Here is a 27,436-nt window from a genome sequence, read left to right as displayed (position 1 = left end):
GGCATTTTGCAGAAGGTTTATAAAATTAACCGTAGCATGCTAAAGCATTAAGAGCAAAAAGATATATTAAGATAGTCCAGGCCCCATTGGAAGATTTAAATCAGTTCATTGCAGGTTTCACATGTATGTAATTTATATCACTCTGCAGCTGAAGGAGGGGAACAGGTGGCTCCTAACCCCTGCAATGGGCCTTTGAGGACATAAGCAGGGCACCTATTTCTGTCCACTGGGGATATATTAGGCTGAAGTGCCTCTGAGTGGTGAGGAGATATTGTTGGACCACCAAGTGACCTGTAGGAAACAGTAAATAAAGCAGGGTATGTGAAAAGATGTCTGCCTCAGCAGCTGTTTCTTCCTGGGGAAGTTCAGAAGTGTTCTGTGCTAAGCCATCTAAGTTTGCTCAGCATGGACCAAGTTAAATGTGGGGATTCAAAGGAAGAGTGTCAGTCCTAGTATGGGCACTTGTATTAACTCATGCACGTGAAGCTGGTTGTTGGGTTAATTTGACTGTGGCAATCTGGAAACTGGGTCAGTTGCTTGAGCTGTTCCTGTGAAGGTTAAACCCAGCCGTCTCAGAAAGAAAGGGTGTGAAGGGTCAGATGCTCTGCGGTGAAAAAGGCAGAAGTTTCACCTCAGTTAGAGAGGGAAACGGAGGCTGACATTGATGGCATGCAGCCATTGTTTCCTGCCGTCAGCAAGCTTCCCCGTGAAAAGAGGTAGGGACTCCCCTTTTGGGAATAAACAGCTAGGTAGTAATTTATGTGTATCTGTTACTGAGGGCAGGGTAACTTTCCCAAGCCTTAAGATAAATGTGGAGAGGTGCATGGTACATGTAAGGATAAATGAATGCTGTGAACACTTCCCGTTTGAGGATGTGAAACTTGAAACACCTGCTTCAAAGTGTCCCAGAGAGCTGTGGCTAAGCAAGCATCCTTTTTTATTCAGTTTTGCTTCTGCTGAGTGATAAACATCTGTTTCACTGTTAGTAATAAGGTCTCCATCTCATTTTATGTAGAAAAATTACAACAGTGTATTGATTTCCAAAGCTATTTATCATTATACAATGCATTTGGTTTAGAACTTGGCTCACCAGGTGGGCAGGGGGACTTAGGCTCCGCATGACATAACTCCTTTCAGTGTTATGCTTTGCTGGTGAAGGCGGCAGCTCTGCAGCGCATCAGATGTCTCTCAGCACCTCAGCATCCAGAGGGTACTGAGCTATCAGAGGTGTCTCCGGTGTAGCTGGAAACAGCAGCTCTTTGCAGGCTTTAGCAATTGTAAGACCAGTTAACACAGCAATTTCTTTTTTTTTTCCTGAACTTTACTAAATGTCTGAAATGAGCAGGTGGAGCCAATGTTGTTGCCTTCAAACACCAACCTAAGACTGTTATCTAACCTAGGGGTGGAATAGGAGGTTGCTTGAGATCCCTTCCAGCTTGATATCTCCCATGCTCTTATGAAAACAGTCTTTATCACCCAGGTTCAGCACAAGCTGTAAAGTGTTTTCTGTAAGTGATGATTTAATTAACTAAAAACATTCTCCAGGCAGGGTTCTTCTTTTTAGGATGCTACTGAACAGCACAATATACCATGGAAATATTGACAGGATTGCCACCATAGCACTGAGGCCAAGCTCCATGGGAGGAAACTCTGCGACCCGGAGCTCACCCTGACCCTCCAGCCAAAGCAGCTGGGCTGGGTGTCAGCAGGCTGGCCTTACAGTAGGGGAACCCAGCTTCCAGGGGAGGTGGAAGCCAGGAGTCGTAACCCCTGGGAGCCCCCAACACCTTGCCAAGCATGCTAATGGAAAAACAGGGTTCACCACAGTTTCATTGCAATAGCACATTTTCAATAAACTTCCATTGAAATTTAAAGTCAGATGAATGGAAATTTTCCACATACAGCATCAACTAGACCTCTCAGCAAGTAATTGCTGACTAGCTCTGATTACTATTATGTCAGCCATTGAGAGCTAGCCAGGCATGCCAGGCTTTATTGAAAATTAACACCAGAGCCAGCTGCTTTGTGGCTTATCTAGGCCTGCTGCCTTTCTTTCAGATAGGTGTTGTTTAACATCATCTTTGATTTTTTTATGGACTAGAGAGGACTTTGCCCTCTAGTGAGTGTCCCTTGTTCTGCCTCTTTCCAAATCCAGAGCTAAAATATTTATTCATTACTTCTGTTTTTTTCTATATCATTTCTGTCGTTCTTGTCACGTCCAGCTAACGACACACCTCTATGACTACCACAATTTCTAATAAATTTTCATTTCTTGCTATTTTGTCCTTGAAGACATACCTTTTTCTTTTCTTTAACTCCCCTCATTCACTTGCCATGATTTTAATTGTTTAATTAAAACAACCTCCTGCCACAAGTAATTTATAGCTTAAGAACCATCAATACAGAACAAAGGAGATGCTGCAGGGAATTAAGGATACCTAACCACAAGGGAAGGAGAAAATTGGAGAAGATGTTCATGTTGCAAGTGTTGAGCAAGCATCTGGGTCTGCAGTGCCTCCCTCATTAGGGGGCAGGTTGCAAATGCTGGCTGGCCGGGTCTGTGAGCATGGTTCTCACATGAGCTCACTGGTGCTGGAGTGGTGCGTAGACCAGTATATTTTGGGCTGATTATACATCGGACAAATATGTAACATCAGGAAAACCTACAGCTGCAATGATAGGAAGTATTTATATAGAGCAGTACCATCTGGTATGCACTCCTAATAGTGACTATACTTAGCTACTATACTGTGTATCCCAGCTAATCCCATGCTCCAAAGAACGAGGCGTACAGTATCTCACAGATCCCACTTCTAACACCAGACATTCTCTACCCAGTGATGTCTATGCAGCTCCATGAATAGAGACATGTAAACAGGGTACACAAAAGGGTTATTATATGAAGGGGCTGCCATCTTGCTCATTTGCAGATACATGGATATGCAAATTTCTCTCTTCAAAGGGAATGCAGTTTTAGTGATGCTTGTGTTAAGGATACCAGTTTGACTCTGATTGATTAAAAAAACCCCTTTCTCCTGCTAGCTTGAAAAAGAAGAAAAAAATATCTAGTCTTTGAAAAATTCATTTATTATACATCCATGGAGGGTTTTGTAATAAAAGTCCTCACAAGTCCTATTGTCGACATTACAAATGTTCAAGAAATGTTCCAGCATCCACCATTCCCAGCAGTGAGTGCTAATAAGTTAGTGTGCAATACCACTCTGGCTCCCAGTGTGTGCAGCAGCTGCATATCGCTGTCACCGACATATTTCAACTTGAAAAACTGACAGTTTACAGACTCTCTACCCTCTATTTTGGACACCGACAGTTTTGTGTTGTGAAAAGGCAGTGACTTATGCTGTTTTTCCATAGGTTTTCTGTTGCTTTTCTTGAGGTCATCTATATTTTAGGTGGGCTACATGAATTCCTGAGTCTCTACATGCAGCTGCAGTCACTGTCTGTGCTTTTGCTCTGAAGCAAAATGCAGTTACGTTTCAGTTCTTCCATGCGTGTAACTCTCCGTAATGGTAACAGGAAGAGAGGTGTGTGGGTGTGTTACTACTAACTCTAGTTCATGTTAAAGGCCTCTTCAGTAATAATTCAGCGTTATTTGTACTAATCTGCTTAAAACAGGTCAAAAGATTATTGACAACTTTTTTCTTTAAAACATGCAAGGACAGACTTATTCATGGGCAATTGTGCCCCTGTATATAAGGTTACAGTACTCAAGTGAGCATAAATACTGCTCAGAAAGGTAGCAGTTGACATGGAATAAGTATTTGATATGCTTTTCCAGTTAACCTGTAAGTATACACACATTGATATACACATACAGAATTTTGCGCAAAGCTGAGGGGTGAGCAGAGACAACTTTTGGGTGCTTTATGGTTTTCTGAGTTTACAGGTGGGTATTCAACTGATTTCTAAGTTGAAAAATGAAAACTCCAATTACATGAGCCTGGATTTGTGTAAGCATGTTAAAACCAACACTTGCACATTCCCACTCATTCCCTCTGCTATGGAGTTAATGTGACTTCTCTGACTATTTTTCCCTGGGGTGTGCAGAGATCATATATAGTGGGTACTCCATAGCACAGCTAAAATCACAGTCTGGAGGGTATTGAGTGTTAATTAAGCATCCATATAACATGGAACTTAACTTTTTTTTTTTTTTTCTGTCTTGCACAGCTGCATAGCCCGATACACTTGAGATTATTGACAATGTATTTTTCTTTGCATACCTTAATTATGTATGCTAGCATATGCATAGACAAGCAGCAGAGCAACTTACCAAAGTTTGTGGTGTACAACAGTAATACAGAACTTTGAGGTACCTATTAAAAATTCTTAAGAGGAAAACATCTTGCAATTTATTGTAATGTAAGTAGTAAACATCTGAATGTATTTTTACACAGGTAACAGGGTTTGCTACATGTATATTTCAAACACTGATGAATAAAAATGAACCTTTTACAAACCCACCAATCCAGTATGTTTTCTTCAAAACAATATTAAATGTGTGGCTATGAAAACAGTGACACATAAAAAAATTTTCAAAAATCATTTACCACAGGGTAACTTTTTTATACCTACAAGAAAACAAAAAATTATGTACATAAATACATATATTTTTATATATAGCAAATTACAGTTTTCTGCACTGAACATTTATCAAATACACAAGTACTGAACAATGTGCTTGGCCACACCTTGTGGTCTCCTTATATTCCTGTGAGAATGGAAGACAAGTTTCTATGGAGGATACAAATTGTTCAGTGATGCAAGCTCACACAAGAATTAAAGAAGTAAAGAAAACCAAAAAAACCCACAGCAGAAATGCTTGATGTTTCCAGCACAGGCAACTTTAAGAACAAAATGCAAATGCTTAACTGTTCTTCAAGCATACGCCCCAGCACAAGGTCTGTGCCAGAGAGCTTTATACTGTAGGACAGCCGTCACATGCCAAGGGCAATGAATTTGGGCAAAAAATCTGATGCTCAGCTTTGTCGACTGGCTTGTCAAAGCCATCATCTTTCTGATAGACAGGTTGTAGGGAGTGGTCACCTTTCAGATCCCTTACAGAAACCGTACCCTTTCTCTGGGACCTGGCCAGCCACTCCCACAAGCTTCAGATAGAAAACAAGGCACTAGCTGGTTTTCTGGCCATTATCTTTCCAAAGCTCTGTGGTTATTAGCATGATGGGAGAGTTTGAAAAGGGTGACACAAAGCTATTTTTGAGGACTATGTACACAGTTATTTTGGTTTTGAAAACAGAAAGCATTCACACCACACATTTCATTTCACCTGGCCAGAAATGCTAAGCTCAGGTTGCTAATGCATAAATAACGATCCTTAGTGAAAAGTATGGTGTAGACTCCACTGGGTTGTAGTGACCTTACCAGAAACTGTCTTCAAAATACTGCAGTTACTAGCTAGGAATAACAGTCCCTTTTAGGTGTCCTTTGGAGCACACGATACAAATATTTATGTTATAAAAAGCACTTGGTTGTCTCCACAGGTTAGTGATGTCCGGAACTTGAAGGATTGTAAATCCAGTCCATTACAATAAGAGTCATACTCACAAACATGAAGATTATGCCAAGTATGAGAAAAAGTACAGCCTGCAATTGGAAAATGAAATATTATTAATAAAGCACGTGACTGAGCAGACTGTAGTTCACAGACTGTCCCACTGGAACCGCATTTATTTAACACCCAAGGCCCAGGTTTGGGTCATTGGCTGTGACTAAAGCCCAAGTAATGTCATACAGGGCTACATGAATCAAAGTTAGCCCTATGTAAATTTCAGTCCAGGAGAGCTGGGCTTTACAAGACTAGGTCTGGACACCCCCCCCACCCCCCCCCCACCCCCCCCCGCTATGTTACTATGAACAATAATGCAAAACATGTAACAGAGAAACAGTTTTTTTCTTTAAAAACTGACCCATTTTCAATGAATGATCATTGTCTCTGATATCAAGAACAGCTTCAGTGTTAATCCTTTTCAGCCTTATTAGACAAACTGGTAAGCCCATCTCTCTTCTCTGAAGACATTTCTGCATATATTCAAGTGATTCAGGTGCTTATAGTCACCCTTTGCTTTAGTGGGGCTTTAGTTTACCATAACCCATCCACACTTAACAATATTCTGCCTCGCAACACAATGGTGAATAGTGTATGATCTCAGTGCAGGCTGTGAAATTTTAGATGTGACAGCAACATGAAGAATGAACAGACAGACATGAACAAATATGCAAAATCTCTCTATAATAACAGCTTCAAAAGTCATAATCAGAAATAATTTTATAACAAACCTTTTTCTTTGTACTTGCAGTATGTGTCAGTTGAATTTCCACTTCCTTGTTGTGAACATGCATATAAATGTATAAATGTACATCTGTTTACATTATGTGCCTGCATATATATTTCATTAACAACTTTTCTGATTAAATTTCCAAAGTACATCTCCTTGGTGATACTGTTAAATGTGCAGGTAGCTATTGATGTTCAGGATGAAAGGTGCTGCTGCTGCAACACTCCAGCATGACATAAACACATGCTGTGTATAAATGATAGACCTTCGTGTATGTCTCCTGTAGGTGTATGGATCTATGTCAGAGGGGAACTCAATTATCTCTGCAGTACAACTTTCTTCTTAACCTTGACCTCAAATCTTCCTGTTACTCCACAGCTGGCCTTCTAGCATGAACCAACACCTCCTTATAGTCTTGGTGGTATTTATGCAAGTGCAGGTGTCAACTAGAGCTTAGATTGGATTAAATAAATGCCTTTTTCTAGTTATTTAAGGCACACTTTAACCTAGACATTTACTGTTGCGAATCAGTAGCAGCAGTGGGCTAAAGGCTTTGGCTAGTTGAAGCCTGGCTTTCCATGCTAGGGTGAATCACACTACCTGACCTGTTTTGAGTGAGACACTACCATTTATAAGCAAGTGCCAGATACTGCAAGTCAAAGGTCTGAGTATTTGTGACCCCACACCCTCCCATCCTTCCTTTTAAAATTGCTGCCAGCTTCCTTACCCCGATCTTCTGGGGAGACCTCAGGGGCTCCTTCTCAACGAGCCGCAGGTAGAAGGCAGCAGGGAGGATGAAAATTAGCATGGTAGCAGAAGAAGCACCTGGAAGAGAAAGCAAAGCTGAATACCCTGCTGTCTGACACATAAGCAACGTGGTGCACATGCAAAAGACGGCGTGTGGGGAGGCAGCTGCTCATCCAAGCGAAGCTGCAGAAAGGGCTTTCTCTGAGGCAGCATTTGTGCAGAGCTGTAGATGTCCAAACACTTATTTGATGCTTGGGGCCCAAAGAAGCACTCGTTACTGAGAGGATTTGCTCAGACCAGCGTGGCTGCCTGTGATACAGATGTCTGCATGTGAGCTGGTGAAGCAAGGACAAACAGGCATTCCCGGAGCATGTGACAGCCCTGGAAAGCTGGTGTCAAAAAGGGTGGATGGAAAAAGCAGAGGGTGGATGACCTGTGCCCTGGAAGTGCCTACTCGTCTCCTCTCTGAAGAGCCCAGCATGGTGGCCCCGGTGTAAAAGGCAGCAAGGAGCAAACTGCCTGCCTGCATGGACCATAACATATAAAAAAGGCAGAAACCCCTTTGAGTGTCTTTCTCAAGGGCATCTGCATCCCTGAGTCCACAAGTAGCTCAGGGCATGGAGGCTTTTCATGAACCTCTTTGGTTAGAGGCCAAAACTGAGCAAAAGAAAGAGGTAGGGAGAGAACTGTGAATGTCAAAAGAATGTGTCACTTTTCTGCTTTTTCCAACATCACAGTTTGGAAGTCAGTACATTGTGTCCAGTCTACAGATGCTTGAAAACCAAGGATGATTTTCCTCTCCTCCACATGCACTAAGTGCCCTTTTTTGTCAAATGGGATTATTATTTTTTTTTTTTTTTACTGGGATTACTTGTGCTTCAGGCAAGGTGGCAACAAAGTTGGGTACTGTTTAGCTTTGTCTGTCAGCTGTTTGGGAATTTTTATTTCCATTTTCACTTTTATCTGTGTTTATATTACTCTATTGTAAGAGCCAAACTGAGACTGCCATTCAGTCCATGAATGTGAATTCGTTGTGGAAAGGATTAACAGAGTAAACAAAAAGTATTTATGAAACCTACCAATAAATCCGAAGATGTCTTTAATAGTCGGGACAAAAATGACAAGCAGGTTATTAGAAGCAAGAATTACTGCTGCAATCAGGAAATGTCTTATCCAGCTGAATGGCCTTTTGGGAAACAGCAATGTATAGATAGAAGAACGGATCTGTAAGATGAAAACCAGCAGGGAAAATAAAAGAGCAATTAATTTATCTTTGCTTTTCACTTTTTAAAATGATCTATGCTAGTTACTTCTGCTGTGACAAATTCTGTCTGAAGAAATGTGTTTTCAGTCTTTGATTCCCTTAATGTAATCTCACTCTGATGTACGTTTTTGAGATCTGTGTTCACAGTTTAATGCAGAAACTAAAATATTTGCAGTGTAGAAGAAATTCAGGTAAATAGGGTGTAAAATAAGGGACATTAAATCTGTTCAACTGAAAGATGCTAACATCAGAAAAAAAAAAAAAACCCACAAAGAAACCCCCACTATGAATACTAATAAGCAGGCAAAAAGTGCACGGGTGAAATATGAGTTGCTGTATTCCTGAACCTGATCCCTCTGAAAATCCCACAGGAGTTCTGTCATTTACTTCAGTGAGAGAAAAAGCAAGCTGTTGTTTCACTTTCATTAAATATACATATATATGTATCTCTATCTCAAAATAAAAGCATATTTTTCAATTCCATTTGGAAATTATAATCCTAAAAGCTATTTCAGAGGATCCTTTTTGCTCTGCTGCCTTTCTCACACAACACAGAGAGAGTTTTTTTGCTTTTTCATCAGCAAAGATGGTAAGTAGGGAAAAGGTCAAGAGCAAATCCCTTTGATGGCTGGAGATAACATTACTCTGAATTACCGTGATTGACTTAAAAGATTTGAAATCTAGAAGTTGAATAAAGATGTTTTTACAGTGAAAAAATCTCAAACCCCACTTCTGTTTGGTTGTTTTAACATAACAGACAACGGTTTCTGGATGAGTTTGGCAATTCTGTAAATGTATGGGGTTCTGTCAGACTTGAAGCCCATCATTGGAAACCACAGCATGAATTTTGCATTTGATGTTTTTCAGGTTGATGTGAGCCAATATTAGGGAGAGGGAGGCAGATTTCAAAAATTTTGTTCAGCCCCTGAGTTGGTGTGAAACAGCTTTATTCCACCAAAGAACTGCTGCCTGCATTCCTGTTCACTTATTGTCAGCATCTTGTGCATTTCTCCTGCAGTGACGTAGTCCTTAAAATAAAACTATGGAGTTTTATATCTTGGAATCATATGTACACTATGACTAGTGGTACATAGACCTATACTTATTTTTTTTAGCGATGCATTTATTTCCTTTTTTTTTTAAAGAATAAACTAATAAATCTGACTAAGAAAATACAAATGTGGTAGTTCATAGAAAATTAGTTGATAGAGCTATACTGTTTATTTGGAGTAATTAGATCTGCTAAGTTGGTTGTCCTGATATGCTGTATAAAACTGTTTGATATGCTGGCTTACAAGCAAATGATATTTTCATGGGAGTTCTTTCAATAAAGCAATTAGTGCTGTGGCATGTAACTGCTATGCCTTTGGACAGTATTCATATATAAAAATGATTATACCAAAAGCTAAACATGCAAAATGCTACATCTGACAGAGGCTTTTGCAATGCTCTTGTTTTCCCATAAAGAGTGATCAGTTAGTTAAGACTAATTTAAACATTTAGTCACTGGTTTAAACACGGCATTTAAGGCAGAGCACCAGAGTGCACCAGGCTAGACGGACTGATCACCCTGGATGCTTTATACCAGAATTTTTTTTTTTTTTTTTAGACAACCTTGAATAGTGATTGCTGCTCTTAGGTGTTTGTCAGCAAGCCTGGAAACTATACAGAGCTTGTGTTTGCATCCAGGACAATGCAGCCAGAGGACCCCAAGGTTACTGCTCTTATCGCATGTGAACACTATGGTGTGATGTGGATTGCTGGCGTCCGCCAGCAGCGTAACATGCCATACAAATGGCAAAACAGCCTCTCAAAACTTAATGACCAGGATCAACTATTTTCTTCCCTGCTGTGTAGCAGCTCGGAGAATGTACGAGGGACAGTCCTGTACATTCAGGAGCATGGAGGTCTGTTCTTCAGGTGGGGATTGATCCCTGAGGAGGGTCACTCCCTCTGCAGACCAGTGCTTTTAGCTAAGTGTCTTTCTGTTCCTGCTACTGTGGATAGTGTGTTTTTCCCTGTGAACATTACCTGGAAGCTCCAAACTTTGCTCAGACATCTGATTATGTGGCTGACTTGACTGCCTCTGTTTTCTAGCACTTAGCTTCCTCCCCTGTCCATAGACTCAAGCACCTAAGATGTGCACAGGGCCTTTGGTTCTCTACCTTGGCAGCCAAGCCTGGCAGTCCTGCACAGCGCATGGCCTGAGTTGCACATGTCTGTCTTGAATTTGGATGCTATAGTAGGTGCCTGTATTAGGAAATCTCGTAAGTGATTTCAGTATACTCTCAAGTCTTTGGTACTTACGCTGCTGCTCTGATAAATATAGCACAGAGAGAGCCAGAGCGAGCCAGGGCAGTTGTTCCTGACTTACTTATATTTATAAAGAATAATTTATTTCAGTCTTTCAGAGTTTGCAATTGTAGCTACCTAAGGTCCTTGCTCTGGTCCAACTGCATGTGAGAAAACAGGCCCTCCAAAATAAAAACACAGGCTTACTTTTCTTCAATGTTAAAGTATGTCTGTGCTGAGTACATACAGTGAGTGGATATGGGCTAGCCCTGATTTCAGCTTCAACAGCTGTGCTACTTACAGGGAAAAGGACAAGGGGCACAGTCAGGGTTACAGCCACCAGCACTGCCAGGCGAACTGACAGCAAGAGGGTGTCAAAGGTGTACACTTTGATGTATGTATGAAGTAGCTCATCTTCAACTTCTCCTACAAAAGGAAACAGAAGGGAATTAAATCACTTAAGCAATATCTGCACTGCAAAAAGATCTTTATACTGCAGCTAGATAAGATTAGCTTTGGCCCAGCTGCTGTCATCAGATACAAGTTATGGGCTAGGCACAAAATAGTTATTTTCCCCGTACAACAGGTACAAGTTCATTGTTCAGAGACAATGAGGGTAGTAATGGTCTGAGGTGATGCTTTGTACTCCAGTGTCTCAAACGACTTTCTCAAAGTCATTAAGTGGATGTCGAACCTAAGGTAAAAATAACTTCTCTGATATGAAATAGGAGACAGCTCACTGAACTAGGAACACCTCTCTTCTACCTCCACGCAGGTGTCCCAGCTCTCAGACCCTCTGGCCCCAGCAGTAGAGAGCAGATTGTGCTGTGTCATTCACTTCTCTGCTGTAATGGAAGAACTAACGAGGTAAAAAGAGGTGGTGTCTGCATAAAAGTGTGCTAATACAGGGGCTGCTCTGTTTACCTACTGATTAGTCTAGCTCATCCATATTTTTTTTACACTAGAATGATTTGCACCTGTTTTTCAGCATAGGTGAAGCTTAATTAGTGGTAGAGCCAGGGTGGGTAGCACTTAATAATGTCATGTAAAACTGTTGAGCACTAGCGTATTTTTAGTACGGTCACTCTAGGCCTTTGCCAAGAGCCAAGTTTGCAGCAGCTTGTTGTCCAAGTTCAGAAAACCAAAAGATACGCAACTGGTCCTCCTAGAAGGTGCCTCTGAGCCTCTCATGGTAAGGAACTTGTGGCCTGACAGCTGGATAAGTCTCACTGCTTATTCAGGAGATTACATATACTGCATATTTTGTTTGAATAATGCTTACACCTGGATTCAGACCCACAGAAAATATGTTAATACTTGAGGTTTAATGTGATACAACCATCTCACCTGCTTTAAAATGAGAGGGAAAATTCTACAGAGAACAGGGCTTTGACCTACCATAGAAAGTAAGGTATCCAAAGAGGGCAGCCAGAAGATACATGATAAGCATGCCAGTGATGGAGATGTTTGAGACATTCTGCATCCGCTTTCGGGAAGGACTGGAGTATGAGAGAAAGACAGTAACAGGGCTATTCTTAGAAAGTCTCTATTTGTACAAGAAGTAGTCTGAAGAGTCATAGTTCTACTGACATTCCTTCACTGGCTAGTAAGTTCATAGCAACTATACTGGTTACACAGAGCTCTTGAAGCTTTGCAGCTCTGTGCAGAACAGCACAGACGTATAAAAGTATGTTGAAACTCCATTTCTACTACTTACTTAGTGCCAACATATAAATGTGTCATGTTATTTTGTACATCATTATTTATATACAATGAATCTCAAATGGTATATTTTAAATAAAAAATGGAGTGGCTAAAATTACAGAGTTGGCTATAATAATAGACAAGAGATTTCAGTAAGCTCTACGTGAACATACCCCTATAGCTACATAGGGGTGTTCTGGAGGTTCAAGAACCTCTTGCAGGTCAAATCCTTACTTTAAAAATCCTTTGCTTAAAGATTTAGTGTGAGAAAATCTTCAGCTTATAGGACCTGGAAGCATGGTCCCATGTTATCTGAGAATTTTTATTTCTTCTGGGATTAAACCTGCTGAAATAGGAGGTAATGGGTCTTGGCCTTCTTGAGTTTTGCAACACAACCTCCTGTAATGTAATTCTTGCTGTTGAACAAATGCATTTTCTTAGCCCTTCCCAACTGTCAACTCTGTGCTGATTTAAGCAATTGTATTTGATTTTTGATATTTGATAAGCAAAACAGGCTAGATGAAAAGTTTATGTAAGATTCCCAAGCAGATGGCATCCCAAGAAACCTTAAGAATAAGCAGCAGCTGACCCAGACACAGAACTCATTAAGATGTTATTGGAAACCAGAATTATCTGTTTCAGTGCAAACAATTTCCCCAGTATATTTCACATCCTTCAAAGGACTGTCTGGATTTCTCCTTTCCCAACTAAATATCAATCAAGGTGGTTATCCGAACAGAGGTTCTCTGTCATCAATATCTGACTATTATGTCAAAGCAAAGCCATTATCTGCTTAATATGGAAAGCAATAAATCATTAGCAGGTGGGTGTCCACACACCAGCAATCAAGGCAGAACACGTAGAAAGTGATCTCTAGCTATAGTTAACTGGAAGGATGGGACAAAATTTAAGAACCTTACTCTTTCAGTTCACTGTATATTGGTAGCACCTCAGGGTGGCATACGAATGCAAATGCCAGGATGGGTATTGCATAGGCAGTCTGTAAAATAAAGCTCCCATTAGTAAGAATGGTCACTGCTGTACCTCTGACTTTTGGCAGGCAGCAGTTTAGCTGTGGTATGAATGGCTAAAGACATATTCTACAGAATCTCACTTACCCGTGAGTTGAACACAAAGTATTTTGGCTGACACATGTCACTACTGTCGCTGTGTGCTTCATATTCTACACCACTTTTGGGGGAGGTATCTTTTGGCTCGTCAAGGACCGGCAAGTGTTCAGCTGTGTTGTCCATCATGAAATTCACTCCAGAACTGAGAGACTCGTTTGGTAACATGACCATGTGCATTGGCACTGTGCTGTTGGTGGCGGTCCAGTTTTCAACCCCATGGTCCATGATGGGGAGAGGACAGGGTATTTGGGATTTCTTGAAGATTACCTACAAAAGAGTAGACAGTGTCATCAGAAAAGTACCACCATAGGAGATTACACTTAAATCCAGGGTATGTCAACGGAAATATAAACACAGGCACACAGAAGAGAGAAGGAGAGGGAGTAAGAAATCAGGTGCTACCACTTCTGTTTCTCCTACAAGTATTTGTTGCTACTTTGCCTCTGCTGTTGTCCTGCTTTATTCTTTGCTCTCAAGTGTTGTTTTTTAGGCTGATCTTTTTTATTCTGGCTTCATTCAGCAATAGTCTTGTTGATTTCATTCACTTGCAGGTGCTATTCTAACATCCACATTAAATTGTCATGGTAAGAAATATAACAGCATTGCACAGTTTACAGGCTTTGTATTTGCTTAGAGACAATACCCAAACGGTCACCTACCACACTAACAAAGAAAACCATACAGGTCAGCGAAAAACCACTCGTATAACCAAGATAACCTGTGCAGCAAGAAAAAAAAAACACAAAACAAACAGTTCAGCTACATATAAATTCACAGTCCTAATAGAAATAAAAAATAAAGTGGGGCATTAAGCTTACCTAAGCTCTTTAGAAGGGAGAGGGGAAGAATAACCCCAACTGTTACAAGTATGACGAGGTAGTTTCCATTTAGGTACCATTCTCTAAAGTGGAGGAATAAAAGGTAACAGTCATTATTACTGACATCAAAGTGAAAAATTTTCATCTGAGGTTCAGGTTGGGCAAAGGTACCTACCCAGAACTCTCCTCAAGTTTCATAAATGCTCTGATCACTTCAGGAAGTTCATATTTAATAATAAAGAGGTAGCTTGACATCGCTGAAAAAACCAAAAAACACCTTCAGAGAAAACAGTGTAGTTCCAACAAAAAGAATTTGTGTTAAAACCCCTTAATTCTGCATGAAAAACATATTGTTTGAGAAACCATTTTTTGCTAAAATAGAGAAATGAGTTTTGTTCAAATAACAGTGTGACTAAATAGATGGTATGTTCCCTTGACATTGTTATAAGCATGTCCGGAATGCCATCTAACATTCAGTATTAGAATACCATACAGTTATTACTGGTTTAACAACATGCTTTTAACACTGTTCTAATTTACACTCAACTTTTCCTTTTGCTTTTCTGTTGTAAATGTGGTGGCTTTTCCCAATGGACACTGTCCATCCACATTCTGTAGTAACTTGTTACTGCCTCTAAACCTCTTCATCTGTCTTATCCCTTCTATTTTCAGCTTCTTTCTTTCAATACTCTACTTCATATCTATAAAAAACCCCAACTAGTTGTCAAGATTCCTGATGGAAGGGTGGACTTTTATATATCTCATTTAAAGTTACTGCCAGAAGGCATGCTTTTTTCGTTATTTTATGTTCTCCACAGAGAGGTCTCTGGAGGCCTATGGATCAATCTAGACAAAAGGACTAGAAGAACAGCTATTCCTCTCTAACAGAGAAGCGTAATTCCTTCCTGAATTCAACCACATTTGATATCCAGGCTTAAGGAAGGGAAGGAAGACCATGGAACAGGACCTTTTATGAACAAAATCAAAAAGTCTTTTGCAGTAGAGAGACGCAAACCACCCCTGTCTGGGTAGCAAAGTTGTCTAGAAAGGTGGTAATGTTCTGTTGATGGAGATTTGCAAAGTATACCAAATTCCAAGACAGAGATCACAAAAAAGTCTACATACATTTAATTGACCAATGATGCATTTAATTTATATTTTAACTACATATGCTTAAGAAATCTGGAAAAAACTACAAACTCCCCTGAGCTTTCAGATAGAGTGTTCCCCAGTCTCCTAAAAAGCTTTTTCCAGGGTAGCAAAAGGAAATAAAATTGTTGCATGAATGTACAATCCTACCCCTACTACTTACGATGTAAGTAGTCTCCTGTTCTGAGAGGATGGAGGTTACTTGATAGGTATTTCACATGAAGTATCTTTGTGCATGAATACTTTCAGCAGTCACTATTAAACACTCAGCATCTTAAAAAGATCACAACCCAACTGTCATTTCAAGTAGAGAATTCAGCTGGAAAATGCACTACTTTGATGGAGAAGTCAGATCCATGTGCTGTTCCTTTTAGGGTGGATTAATCTTTTCTGAGTTGAAACATCTGATATCTAGTCTGAGCTGTACTCAATGAAAAGAAATGTTCAACTCCTTGAGGACAGTCAGCCAAGCCATTTTAGCCATTATTGAAGGCTTTTCAATGGTCATGGAGACTAATGCAACTAACTAGCTTTCACCAGAACCAGATACTGAAGTGTCAGATAGCTGAAACAAGGAAAGATTAATTCCTCCTGTCCTTCCTTACTACACTGTAGTGTATAATGTACCTGGCTCATCTCTGATGCCATTTAGCCAGACAGAGGGGAGAAAGCACTTCTGTTCTGCAGAATAGTGTCAGAAATTAGAATTTTTGCCCCTTACCTCCAAAGTTCTGCATTGTAACTGACACGAAAACACCACACTTCCCAGGCCAGCCAAATGCCTTTTCTCCCAGTTTTTCATATACTAGTGATCCTGCAAAAACAAAAAAAACCCAAAACAAAAAAAAACAACCAAAAACAACCAACAAAAAACAAACAAAAAACCCCCAAAAAACAAACCAAAAAAGAAATATGGGCCACTGCATTAGACACACTTGAATTGCATTCCAAGGTGAAACATATGCATGCAGTAGGGACTCAGCCAGTCACAGCCTGATCCTCATACCTCCTTCTTTTGATGTCTTCAGTAAGAGATGGACAGAGTAGAGTGACAGTATTGCTACGCTGAGCAGCAGAACTCTGCAAGGCAAGGCAGAAATCAGAATGCCAAGCAAGACATCAGAGACATTCATTGGATTTGAACGTACACTTGCTCATAGTCATGAAGTTCAATGTGTAGTTTTCAGCAAGTTTGTGCTTTGGACTCCCAGTGCAAAAGCAGAAATAAATTTCAACTGTAGCTTGCTTGCGCGTACAGTTGCACTTTACACACCCCAAAACCCCTTCAAAGCTTAAGCCCAAGTAAGTGCCAGCTCTGTGTTATTCCAGAAGGACAGAATCCCAAATGTTAACAAGACTTTACTAATGTAAATGGATTTACACACAAGAGTCAGGTCTTTGATCTCTTACCTGCTCACTGACCTCTAATTTTAATTTCTTCTTATTCAGAGCTATATAAAAAAGCAACACTCGCACCATGACTGTGACTACTTCACTGCCAGCTCCTGGCTAGTCACTAATTTTGACTTCTGCCATGTCATCAAGAATTTGTGGAGTTTAGCTTGAGATGCCTGCTTTGCAAAGTATATTAGAAATCTTGCATAATGCTAAAGCATGGCATGACACTGGAAAACCTGCTTTTGCAACACTGGCAGCATACTCTTGTGGCCTAGTATGCTTGAAGGCACTGGGGGCCTGAATTAATTAATCCTGATTACTGCTATATTTCTTCCATGCAACATTCGTATCCTGTGTGATATCAGCTGTCTGCCTCTTGTGAACTGCTGGTGAAAAATGTAGCTTTGTATGACATTTTCAGGGTACAGTGCTATGGGCAGCATCTCTTATCACCATAACTGCCTGGTTATCAGCCTGCACAAGTGTTGGTGCAGAAGGGGATGCAAAGATAATGTGACAGAGCTAGGAAATACAGATGTGCCTTACTCCATGCCTGAACAGGAGGTTGTGCCCACACCTTCCACTCCACTGAACAAATCCCTTGGTACAGATATGGGAGACAATGACAGCCAGGTTCATAAATGGGTTACAGTCTAAGAGGAGACATAGGCCCTGGGGCCAGATGATGGCCACCAGACTCTCAAAATTTTCTTTGAAATTTCTTTCTCCAATAAAGACAGACAATGCTTCATGTGAACAGTGTCATCTCTCATGCTGTGGGTTCATGCAATATGGGTCTGGGGTCTCAGTGTAGCCTGCCAAGATGGCATCCTTCTTGGTCAGGGGCACACGTGCAGCTGCTATTCAGAGGCATGGTCTCTGTGTCCTGACGCATGAGGTGTAGTAAACCAAAGCCATCCAGGCTGGAACTTGCTAAATCATGCCAGGCTACAGAACTGATATCCCAGTGTGTGCTCTGTGCCATTGCAAACCTCCCCTGTGGGAGAGGAGGATGTAATGAGAACTTTTGGAAAGTTTCTGAGTTTTAGGACCTTTCCTTTTGCCTTCACCCTGTAGAATATCTTCCAGCAGGAGAGCTACTGGGCAACATGAGAACAGTAAATTACAAAAATGTAGACGATGCTGGCAGCATTGTCTAAATTAGAATTAATGTCCAGCAGTTTCCATTTAGTAGATGGGATTTTTCTGTCCTGCTAACAGTAACGTCATGATCTGTGAAAACAGAGGAACCTCTAGCAAGTGGATGCATGCCATGAGGGTAACAATATCCCCAAACAGTTTTATACTTTTAAATCAAAGTCCTTCTCCTACCAGAAGGGAGAATGTTCTCATGCGGAAAGTATGGAAACAAGACAGGAAAGAAAACGAGCTGTGGGTGGATATGTCCTTTGTTTTTGCAGTTTACGACTCCACAAAGTTGCTTTAGCATTACTCCCTGCTTTAGCACTGCCAACAAAGCTAATGTCATTAGGCTCATATTAGATGTTTTTAGCCACCTGTGTGAATGAACAGCCTTAAAAATAAAGATATTGCAAAGGCAATTTTTTTTTCCTCTAGTGAGGCTTGATGTATCACAGTTTTCTTTTCAGTGATAATTTGTGGCTATACTAGTTAGCAAAAGTGCTCAGAGAAAGTTGGAGGAAAAAATCCTACATTTTTCAGACTAATGCAGTTCATTTCAGAACCAGCTTTTATACTTGTATCTGCAAATACTATATCTAAATCATTTGAGTGCAGGTGCTGGGAAGTACTTATCCAGGGCAACATTCGCATCTACAATTAATTTTCAGTTAAAAATTCTACTGGCAAAACAGGAGGTGTTTCTTAGCAACTGGAAACTACACGTAGCATTTCAAATGCTGTTGCTGTCGTAGTTACAATCTCCAGAAGAAAGAAGTCATATAACGATAGCCATGCAACTTGATTTAAAGGCTTGTTAGATTCCAGTAATGTAAAACAATGGCCTATTGTCATACGGTACTGTCATGCTTTATCCCGCCCTCATGCGGGATTAAAATTAAGGCTTCAGTTACAATTAAACTCAGTTATTAAAAAGAAAATCAAGTTTGGGTTTTTTGTTGTAGTCTGTCTCATTTTACAGGGTTAGCCATAGATTAAAAAACTTCACATGGCTATCTGTTACTGTCTATCAAAATCCATTTTGTATAGATACTGTATGTCAGCCACATACCATTGCTGTCATCTGTGCACACAGAGTACAAATAGCTTTGAGGGAGCAACGTTAAATCTGAATAAATCTGTGAATACCTCTACATTCTTAGCATGCTGCTATTTCAGACTTGAATCAAATATTCTTCCATTTCTACATAGTGATTACATAGTCGGGATAAGGTAAATATATACTTTGTGGGTGATTTATTTCCCTTGTTGAATTCCCATACTGAACCAGCAAGATTGCTGTTGTTATTTTAGGACCAGTATACTGTTCTTCCCCTCTGGTTTTTGACTGCACAGTATCAATTCACAGTTTTGTTCCTGATACAAAACAGGGCTGAAATAAAAACCATAATGGTTTGTCAGCAGCGGATGGCTCCTTGTGGTGCAGCTAAAATGTTTTCATTACAAATGAGCCCACAAAACTTTTCAGCTAACAAAACAAGCTTAATGTACCTCTCTAACCACAAAAACTTTAGCTCCAGCTCACTGCTTATATTCTATTTGCTTTTCTTTCTATGTACTTACATGAAAAGGATAATTCCGGTGTTGGCCATGGCATAGGAAAGCCCTAAGATGCCGCTGCCCATAATGGCATTGCTGAGGTTGAATGAGGACATTCCAAAGGAAGCTCTACCCTGGTGCTGTTAGAGCGAGAATAGAAAATGGCAATTAATTTAAGTTTTACTGAGCACAACAGCCTAATTATCCTCATTGATGGTTTTCCCTGTATTGTCCCCTTGATTCTTAGAGGTGGAGGTTTGTCAAGGTTCCTGCGCCCACAGTCTCTTTTACTGCCAAAGCCAGCTGTGCTGGTAGGTGTTTGCCTCTCACATTCTCCCCTTGTCTCCGGGGGGAGGAGGGCTACATCCCTGAGAGGTGACGGGGGTGACAGCCACAACTGGTTACGCTGGTCAGCCTCTGTAGGAATGCATGCTGTTATCTAACAGATTTCCCAATTGTTGATTTAAAAAAGTCAGATGATTTTTTAAAATTAATCCAACTGGTTATTGAGGTTTTCTCCAAGCAGGTTGTGCACCTTTGGGGAACTAAAAGTGTGTCTGGGGAAGGAAAGAAGGAAGCGTTGTGTAGCTTGGGCTGGCGGCAGGGGAGTGGAAGAGAACAAAAAGCTGGTGGGAGGGGGGATAATGTGTGAGGGAGTCACATCTGCCACCAAGTGGAAAAGAAAGGGGGTGATTATGGCTCTTAATTTTAGCTTGCAATCACAACTAATATTTTTTGGTTTTATTTGATCAATCCTAATAAAACCTGTAACATGACCAATAAAATTACTTTCTTTGCACCAAGTTCATCAAAACTTTGAATAAGGTTACAAATCTGAGCAGAGGTACCCACATGCACACCCCAGGAACCAGTGCTCTGCTTCCATTTGATTATGGATTTGTCTAAAGAGCTGGAAGCATGCTGAGCGTGTGATGTTCTGCATTGTAAAGCCAAACATGAATGTCCTTTCTTTAAAGCAACGCGGTTGGATGTGGATTCATTTACACTGATGCTGGAAACAACCAATACAAGCACACACCCAGTTCTACCTTGGTACAGGAACACCAAAGTTCCCCTGAACCAAATCTCCTGTTAGAAAAATAGGTGCAGACCCACCCTGACTGGACATCTCAGGTGAGGTGACATAGATGCTAATGAAGTCCAAGGTCTGAGGAATTCTTCTGACTACTTGTGAAGGAGAGACCCAGTTTAACTTGCAAGGCAATAGAAAGGGTTTGCTGTACTAACAGTTAGAAAATGTGTTTACTCTTCTGAAGCCAAGATTATGCTGATCAAGCTCCAGAGTAACTTTGTTTGCTGCAACTTTTGGAAAAAGATTCAGCTTAACAAGATTTACTTTGCGATTACTCTTAAAAATTAACAAAACTTACATATTCTTCATTATATTCTTCCAATTTCTTTTTACCCAGATATCCGTTTGTAAGGAACTTCTGACTTTCTGCATCGTCACTAGCAAATGGACTGAACATGAAGAAAAATAAGAAATATTAGGTAAGGCTTATGTCACACATTATGTTCAAGTAGCGCCTTTTGCCATTAGTGGAAGCTTTCCTTCAACATTGCAATAAGTATTTTAAAATCCTTCAGAAAAAACTTCTTTTTTCTCCTGCAAGATTCTCATATCCAATGGCATGTTTAATAGAACTTTGCTTTGCCTTGGAATTTAGTTTTAAACCCAGTAATCTTCAAATTATTTCTGATTGCAGATGTTGGAAAGTAACAATTCTTTACTGCTAACACTTTGTTAAAGCTAGGCATGTACTTCACATTCGAGGAATAAAGCGTCTTGCAGCTGCCCTGTTGGAGATACGTGCCACAGGGTTTAGCAAGCTGAGAGCTGGAGGCTGATGGCTGGTTTTGAGATTCTTTTTCAGGCCACCCAGGTGTTGGTGTTACAGCTGGTCCTGCTGGAGATGCCTGAGGGTAGGCTGTCCCAGTGGGAGCACTGAGCTGCTGCCCTCCATACCTTGCCCTGGAAAGCATTCCCCCTCTCAGCTTGCTCAGATTGCACTTCCCTGCCAGCATATTAATTACATGGGTACTATCTGACCAGAGTGGATGGAAATTGCCAAGGGGGAGCTCAGGGCTGGGAGCCTGCAGAGGTCACTCCAGGTGGTGGCCAGCAAGGGGGTACCTGGGCTGCTCCTGCTGTGCTGGGCACTCCATCCTCTGGGATGCAGAGCAGGGAGAGTCAGTGCTGTGGGAAAACTCCAGCTAGACAACCACATTAATGTCAATGTATTGCCTGGGAAATGTTTTGTGTCCCAGATGCCATTAGTGAAATTTGGTTTTGATTACTGCTTTCTAGCCTTAACAGAGCCTTCCCGTTTAAACGCTTACCTCCTAATTGCAGCCTTTTCTGAATCAACCAGCTCTGTGTAGTTGTCTTCAAGGCTTTCCCCACTGTTGCTCTGATCATCAAGTTCGATGTTGACTTTTTGCAGCTCCATGCGATCCATTAGAGCGGTCAGCGCTTTCCAGCACACGCAGTTGCTTCTTCAGGGTAAACAGCACCGTGCCGTCTGCTTGCGGGTCCTCTCTACCATGCGGGGCCTGCCAGAACACTCTGTTCTGCAAACAAAACACAATAGAACTCATTAGAGTTTTCCTCACATTAGATGAACCACTATGAATTGTTGGGTTTGTGTTTGTTCTTTGTAATAGCGTTAGGAAGGGAAGCCATTGCAAACTGGGAAAACTCAGGGCAAGCGTTATGTCCCTTTATATGCCGGCACTTGGCCCTTCTGTCTTCCTTCAAATGACGGAGTGCAGGGGCCAACGGATGCACAGTAGATGTCCAGCATCTGGCAAAATTACAAAGCCAGCAGAAGATAATTTCTTGAACTGCTGCTTTTGAATTTCTAGGTGATGGTGATGCAGAAGTGCTTGCTGTTAGAAGCGAAGGGAGTATAACAGGGTTTTCCTACCACTGTGTCAAAACCTGCACACTCTTAAGGGAAGTGCCTAGTGTTCCGAATAACGTTTTGTAAGATTAATGTTGTCACAGATTTAAATTTTTTGAAGATTTGTCCCTTTTACTGGGATCCGGCGGAGGTGAGCATCTCGACGTGATGACGACTTTGATAATTAGGAGGTGCAATTCTGATATAGCAGTTTCTGGTTTTCAGTATATCTGTGTTTAATTTTTACTTGTCCTACAACTAGAAGCTGTGTCTCACACTGGATTCTCACATGGATATGACTGACTATCTTTACACGTGTTAGAAAAATTCCTGCCTTTTACAAATCATACGAATAAATACTCAACTCTCTATTTCTATATGGACTAAAGGAAACTGTACAAACTGAAGTTACAAAGAGGATTTCACCTCTTGGATTTCAGCAGCTTTATGTTATAGTCTCATATGCAGATACACATTTGCATTCATTTGCTCATATCCAAATTCAAGAGGAAAACTGTGCAAGAAATATTGCAGTTTTACAATACTTCTCCATTCCCAAAGATATTCCTTGATGCATTTTACATTTCCATTCCACAGCTATGGAGACAAAGGCGCACCACGGTGAAGGGAAAGAGCATAGACCAGATAACACATTGTTGGCACACCTGGGGCCAGAATTGCAGAATCCTGGCACTCTACCTGCAACCTTGCAAACAGGCACACTGGCTGGATCTGTTACTTTTTTCATAAATATCACACGCTAAATGCAGCCCAGAACTGTGTAACAACAATATCAGAAAACACCACAAGAAATAACTTTTGTGTCAAAACCCCCTGCATTTATTTGATAGCCTTTTTCATAGTTTTGCATTTATGGATGTATAGGTCCTTGCTTGACGATCAGACCTTCACTATCCTCTGTTACCGATCACACGATGCTCTTAATTAAGAACGTCTACAAATGTATTTGTAATGGCCAAATGTTAGAGTACATGTAATTAAAACATAAATATAAACTTTACATACCAATCTTGGAGGCTAAAACTGACCCTGGGAGAGAAATTAAAGTCGTCTTCCTTGCTTTTTACTAAAAAGATTCACCCAGACAAAACAACTGAAAAGGAAAAGCAGTATCACAGTACATTAGATTTCCTACCAGAGAGGGTGGCTGTGTTTACTCCTTTCTGCTGCCGTGCAGGGTGTGTGTGTGAGGGGACAAGTGACTTGGCCATCAGGGCAGAGCTTCCAGCACTTGCATTCCAGTGGCCGGGGGGGTCTGCCCGCTCGGATATGAATAACTCCGGGACGTGAAAAAATAATAACCCCCCACCAACAGAGCCCTCCTAAATGCAGTTTCATTCACAAAACTGTCTTCAAATGCAGACATTGCCCTGTCTGGGAAAGTAAGTCCTTCCAATTCCTGATGCTTATTTTTAATCTGTCACGTAAAAGTCAGGCTGACAAATCTGACTGCGTTTAGTCCTGTCGTGGTAAAGGGTAAAACCTCCCCCGTGAGCACTGCCTAATGGAGGAACATCTTTTCCAGCAGTAGCAGTCCAAAAAATACAGATCTTCAAAGAGTTGGGAAACAGAGGAAAAGTAAGCAAAAAAGGTTGCCAGGAGTTAAGTTACACAGAGATTAGACTGAGGAGGAAAGTCTGCGCAGCACAGCAAACACAGTTTGGAAAGGGGAACAAAAATTGACTGGAAGTACATGTTACAGCATAAGAATCATCTGGACATTGTCCTGTCAAACATTTACACAAGTAATCTGATTTATGGGTGTCATGTCAAAAGGCTGTGGAATTACTGGGTAAAGCAGTGGTTTTCTACTTTTTATTAATCTGTGAATTCCTAAAAGTCTTCTGCAAAATTGCAAAGCCTCAGGTGGCAAAATTAAATCTGCTGAGAACCTGGATTCTTGCAGTTGTCACTTTTTAGGGAGTGCTTGGTAGAGATCAAGGGGTCTGCAAGCCATGAGCTGAAAACCATTGGCATAAATGTGGGCAGGATGAGGCTCATGAAACAGGCTCGGTATTAGATTTGAATCCTGCAAACACTGTAACGGTAATTGCAAGCAATGGTGCCTTTGAACTTCAGCAGAACTTGGCAGAGCTGGACCTTAGTTGGTGGAAATCCCTAACTTCAGGTTCCTTACTCTGCAGGTACTGAAGGGTGTGGGAGGACGCTGAGGTACTGGTAGCACATGCTCCCCATGAGTAACGTTGAAGGGGCAGAGCTGCCACCCCTTCACCAGGGGGAAATGGGGTAGCCCTGTGCCTCTTGGGTCACTGCTTGACCTGCGAGATATTATTTAGAAAAAGGGGGATGCACTAGGTGGCTCACTTTAAAGTAAAATGGTGGTTACAGCTGCATGCAGTGTCATGCCCAAGCCCACTGCCAGGGCTGGTAGCCACGTGCTCGGCTGCGCCCGTGCAGGGGTTTGTGCTGGCTGGATCGCTGCTCCTGGGCCATGGCCAGGCACCAGGGCGGTGATGGCGTGACAGATCGCAGCAACCAAGGTCGGGCAGGCCTGGGCCCTGCCAGAAGCTAAGCACATCATATCGGAGGAGAAACACCAAAGTTCAGCTGCTTTAGCTTCCCTGGGACTTAATGCTTTCTGCTTCAAAGTTCTGAATTTGGTGCCTAAACATACAAGAAAAATCTCTTAGCTCTACGGTGTTCCTTAAACTTGGATTCAATACGGCGATGGTTTTGCTGCCTCCTGTGGTATTTGGCTGAAAGGAAAAGATTTTTCCTAAAGTATGGTGTTAAAATGGAAAAACTGTTTGCAAAAGAGATTCACCTATTATTAGAGGGAAGTTATTTATCCCTGTAGAACTATTTCTCTCTTCAAGTATAGGGTACTGTTCTGCATAACTTATTAAGTAACAGTTTTCAGCAGTGATTCAGAAAATTACAAAACATTTGGTATCTGATTTCACGTTATTGATTTCTGTCCTGTCTTCAGTTAGGACATTAAATGAGTGGTCAAATTATGCCGGGTCACATATATGACTAATATTTGCATGGGTTTTGCAGTATTAAGGTTTGTAAACTGAGCCATGGTATCTAATTTAGCAGATTTTTGCCAGATTCTTCATCTTCATGACAGTGATTTTATATTATTATTGTCTAAACAGCTATTTCAAAATGAAATAAGTAGTGTTGCTGTGAAATAACCAATTAGAATGCAAAGCCTGCTTTCAAAAATTCATTTATTTACAGAAATGTGAGCCAAGTAAATCAAGAGCCTCAAAAAAAATTCTCAGAAGTTAGCCAAGGGCTACAAAGGAAAGACAGCATTCATTTCTTAATTGCCTGGTCAATTTAAACATTTTTTGATGCTTCTCTGGTTGCTTAGGTTTTGATTTAGTACTTAAAAAAAAAAAAAGACTGAATTTAATTCCTGAAAAAATACCAAAGATATTTGCCAACATAAATTACCATGTCAGTAAATCTTAAGAACCCCATCCTTCACATTGCACTTATATTTACAGATTAATTACATTTCTAATTCTCAATTTTTAAAGATATGGCTAGTGTCTAAAATACATTGATTGAACATTGTAAAGAAAAAAAGTTTTAGGTTTACCTCTGAGTCAAGCAGGTTCTCTTGCTTGCTTGCTAAGCAGGTTCTGTCTTTTAGGAATTGCACCTGTAATGAAAAGCTTGCTCATGTGCAACCTAGAGCAGTTGGACAGTGATTTAAAGACAAATGGGAGTGTAGGAGATGAACCAATCAACAGCTGCTACAGCCCAACTCCCTTTGACAAACTTGCGTCAGCTCTTTGTAAAAAAAAGGGGCAAAAAAAAGAAGGTAAATCAGTTTATTGGAGCACACTGAGGGCAAACATCTCCGTTACTGGAGCTATTTGCTTTCTGAGCTTAGCACTATTACAAAATGCATAACCGCAGAACGCTTCACCCAGGCTTGGTCATGCTTTCATTTGATAGTCTTGGGTTTTGAATAATGCGTGTGCAGTAAACTGGTAGTAGCACGATAGTAACAAGCCTGGAACGTAGCATCTGGGAGAAAAAGCTAAGGGCTCCCACACTGCTCTTATCTCTGTGACTACAAAGCTGCATCTTGCTACCGCAGTGAGGTGTGCACGGCAGGATTTGGCCAGAAGTGTATGCTTTCAGATGGGCTGGTTGACCTGTGTCTTAGTTTCCCATTTGAAATATTTACTGTAATTGAAATTGTGGAGGTATACATCAAATGACAAATGTTATTCACTCAACAGCAACATAGACTTCTGGAGAAGTATTTAATTACCTGTGATGTGCCTTTAATACTGTAGAATTTGCAACCTTTTATCCCATTACATAATGACCATAATTAACACCCCCCCACACCAAACAGCCCTCCCTCCCGTGTAGGCTTTGTGATTAAAGCCCTTGGACTGGCCTGACTGCGAAGGCAGGAAGGCAGGTGAGGGGAGGTAATTTTAAATTTTTAGAGTTTCCTGCGGAGCACTTCAGACTGCTTTAGCTCAGGCTGGGTGAGAACCTGCAGGAACCCAACCCTGCTTTGCCAAGAGCAAGGCTTCTGCCTGCTTGCTGCTGGCACTAGCTGTGGTGTGCTGTTTCACCATCCACCCCCACCTAAAAAATCCTAGTTCCAATATAAACTCAGACAAATAGTTGAACAAAAATAAGCTCTGTCTCCCTCAGTTCTGCATTCCCATGAAAATGCGACTGATTGTAAAGCCTGCCATACCATTTTTGTCAAAAGTAGCACAGGCCAAAGATTAAGAGGTGCAAGGTTCAGAGCTAGAGGTTCTATCTTGCTTTAAACCTATCACATAGTTGGAAAAATTAACAAATTTGGGGGCTTAGAATGGTTGAAGGGTCTTTGAGTTTGAAAGCTGCCTGTATTTTTCATTGCATCAGCTGGTCTAATGAGGGAAACAGGCTCTCCCTCCTAAAGCGTACAGCAAAGAGTAGGTGTCCTGAACGAAGTAAAGCAGTTCTCAGCTGCGGTTTGGCACCA

General features: G+C 41.0%; 1 protein-coding gene across 1 annotated transcript; it reads right to left on the bottom strand.

The window, feature by feature from the left end:
- Positions 1 to 3,066: 3,066 nt before the first annotated feature.
- Positions 3,067 to 26,144, bottom strand: SLC38A4 (solute carrier family 38 member 4). Its single transcript, XM_005242087.4, has 16 exons — positions 26,036 to 26,144; positions 21,878 to 22,108; positions 20,908 to 20,998; positions 19,541 to 19,656; positions 16,425 to 16,498; positions 16,140 to 16,232; positions 14,445 to 14,526; positions 14,270 to 14,352; positions 14,111 to 14,169; positions 13,440 to 13,718; positions 13,242 to 13,321; positions 12,016 to 12,116; positions 10,919 to 11,043; positions 8,141 to 8,285; positions 7,042 to 7,139; positions 3,067 to 5,622 (listed from the first exon to the last, which is right to left on the bottom strand). The coding sequence occupies exons 2-16, from the start codon at positions 21,994 to 21,996 to the stop codon at positions 5,521 to 5,523; spliced, it is 1,647 nt and encodes a 548-aa protein (XP_005242144.1). The 5' UTR covers positions 21,997 to 22,108; positions 26,036 to 26,144; the 3' UTR covers positions 3,067 to 5,520.
- Between the last annotated feature and the right edge of the window lie 1,292 nt (positions 26,145 to 27,436).

This window comes from Falco peregrinus, chromosome 6 (assembly GCF_023634155.1).
Source record: "Falco peregrinus isolate bFalPer1 chromosome 6, bFalPer1.pri, whole genome shotgun sequence".
NCBI classification, from domain to species: Eukaryota; Metazoa; Chordata; class Aves; order Falconiformes; family Falconidae; genus Falco; species Falco peregrinus.
Note: the sequence above shows the minus strand (reverse complement) of the source record. Positions and strands in the feature narration are given on the sequence as shown.

What these genes read in the sequence shown, in the direction of transcription:
- SLC38A4 (XM_005242087.4), bottom strand. Translation starts at nt 21,996, where the DNA reads ATGGATCGCATGGAGCTGCAAAAAGTCAACATCGAACTTGATGATCAG. An exon ending in GAAGACATCAAAAGAAGGAG is followed by an intron (nt 16,233 to 16,424) that starts GTATGAGGATCA and finishes TTGTTTTTGCAG; the next exon opens with GATCACTAGTATATGAAAAA. An exon ending in TGCCCCTTGTCCTTTTCCCT is followed by an intron (nt 8,286 to 10,918) that starts GTAAGTAGCACA and finishes TTCATCTTACAG; the next exon opens with ATCCGTTCTTCTATCTATAC.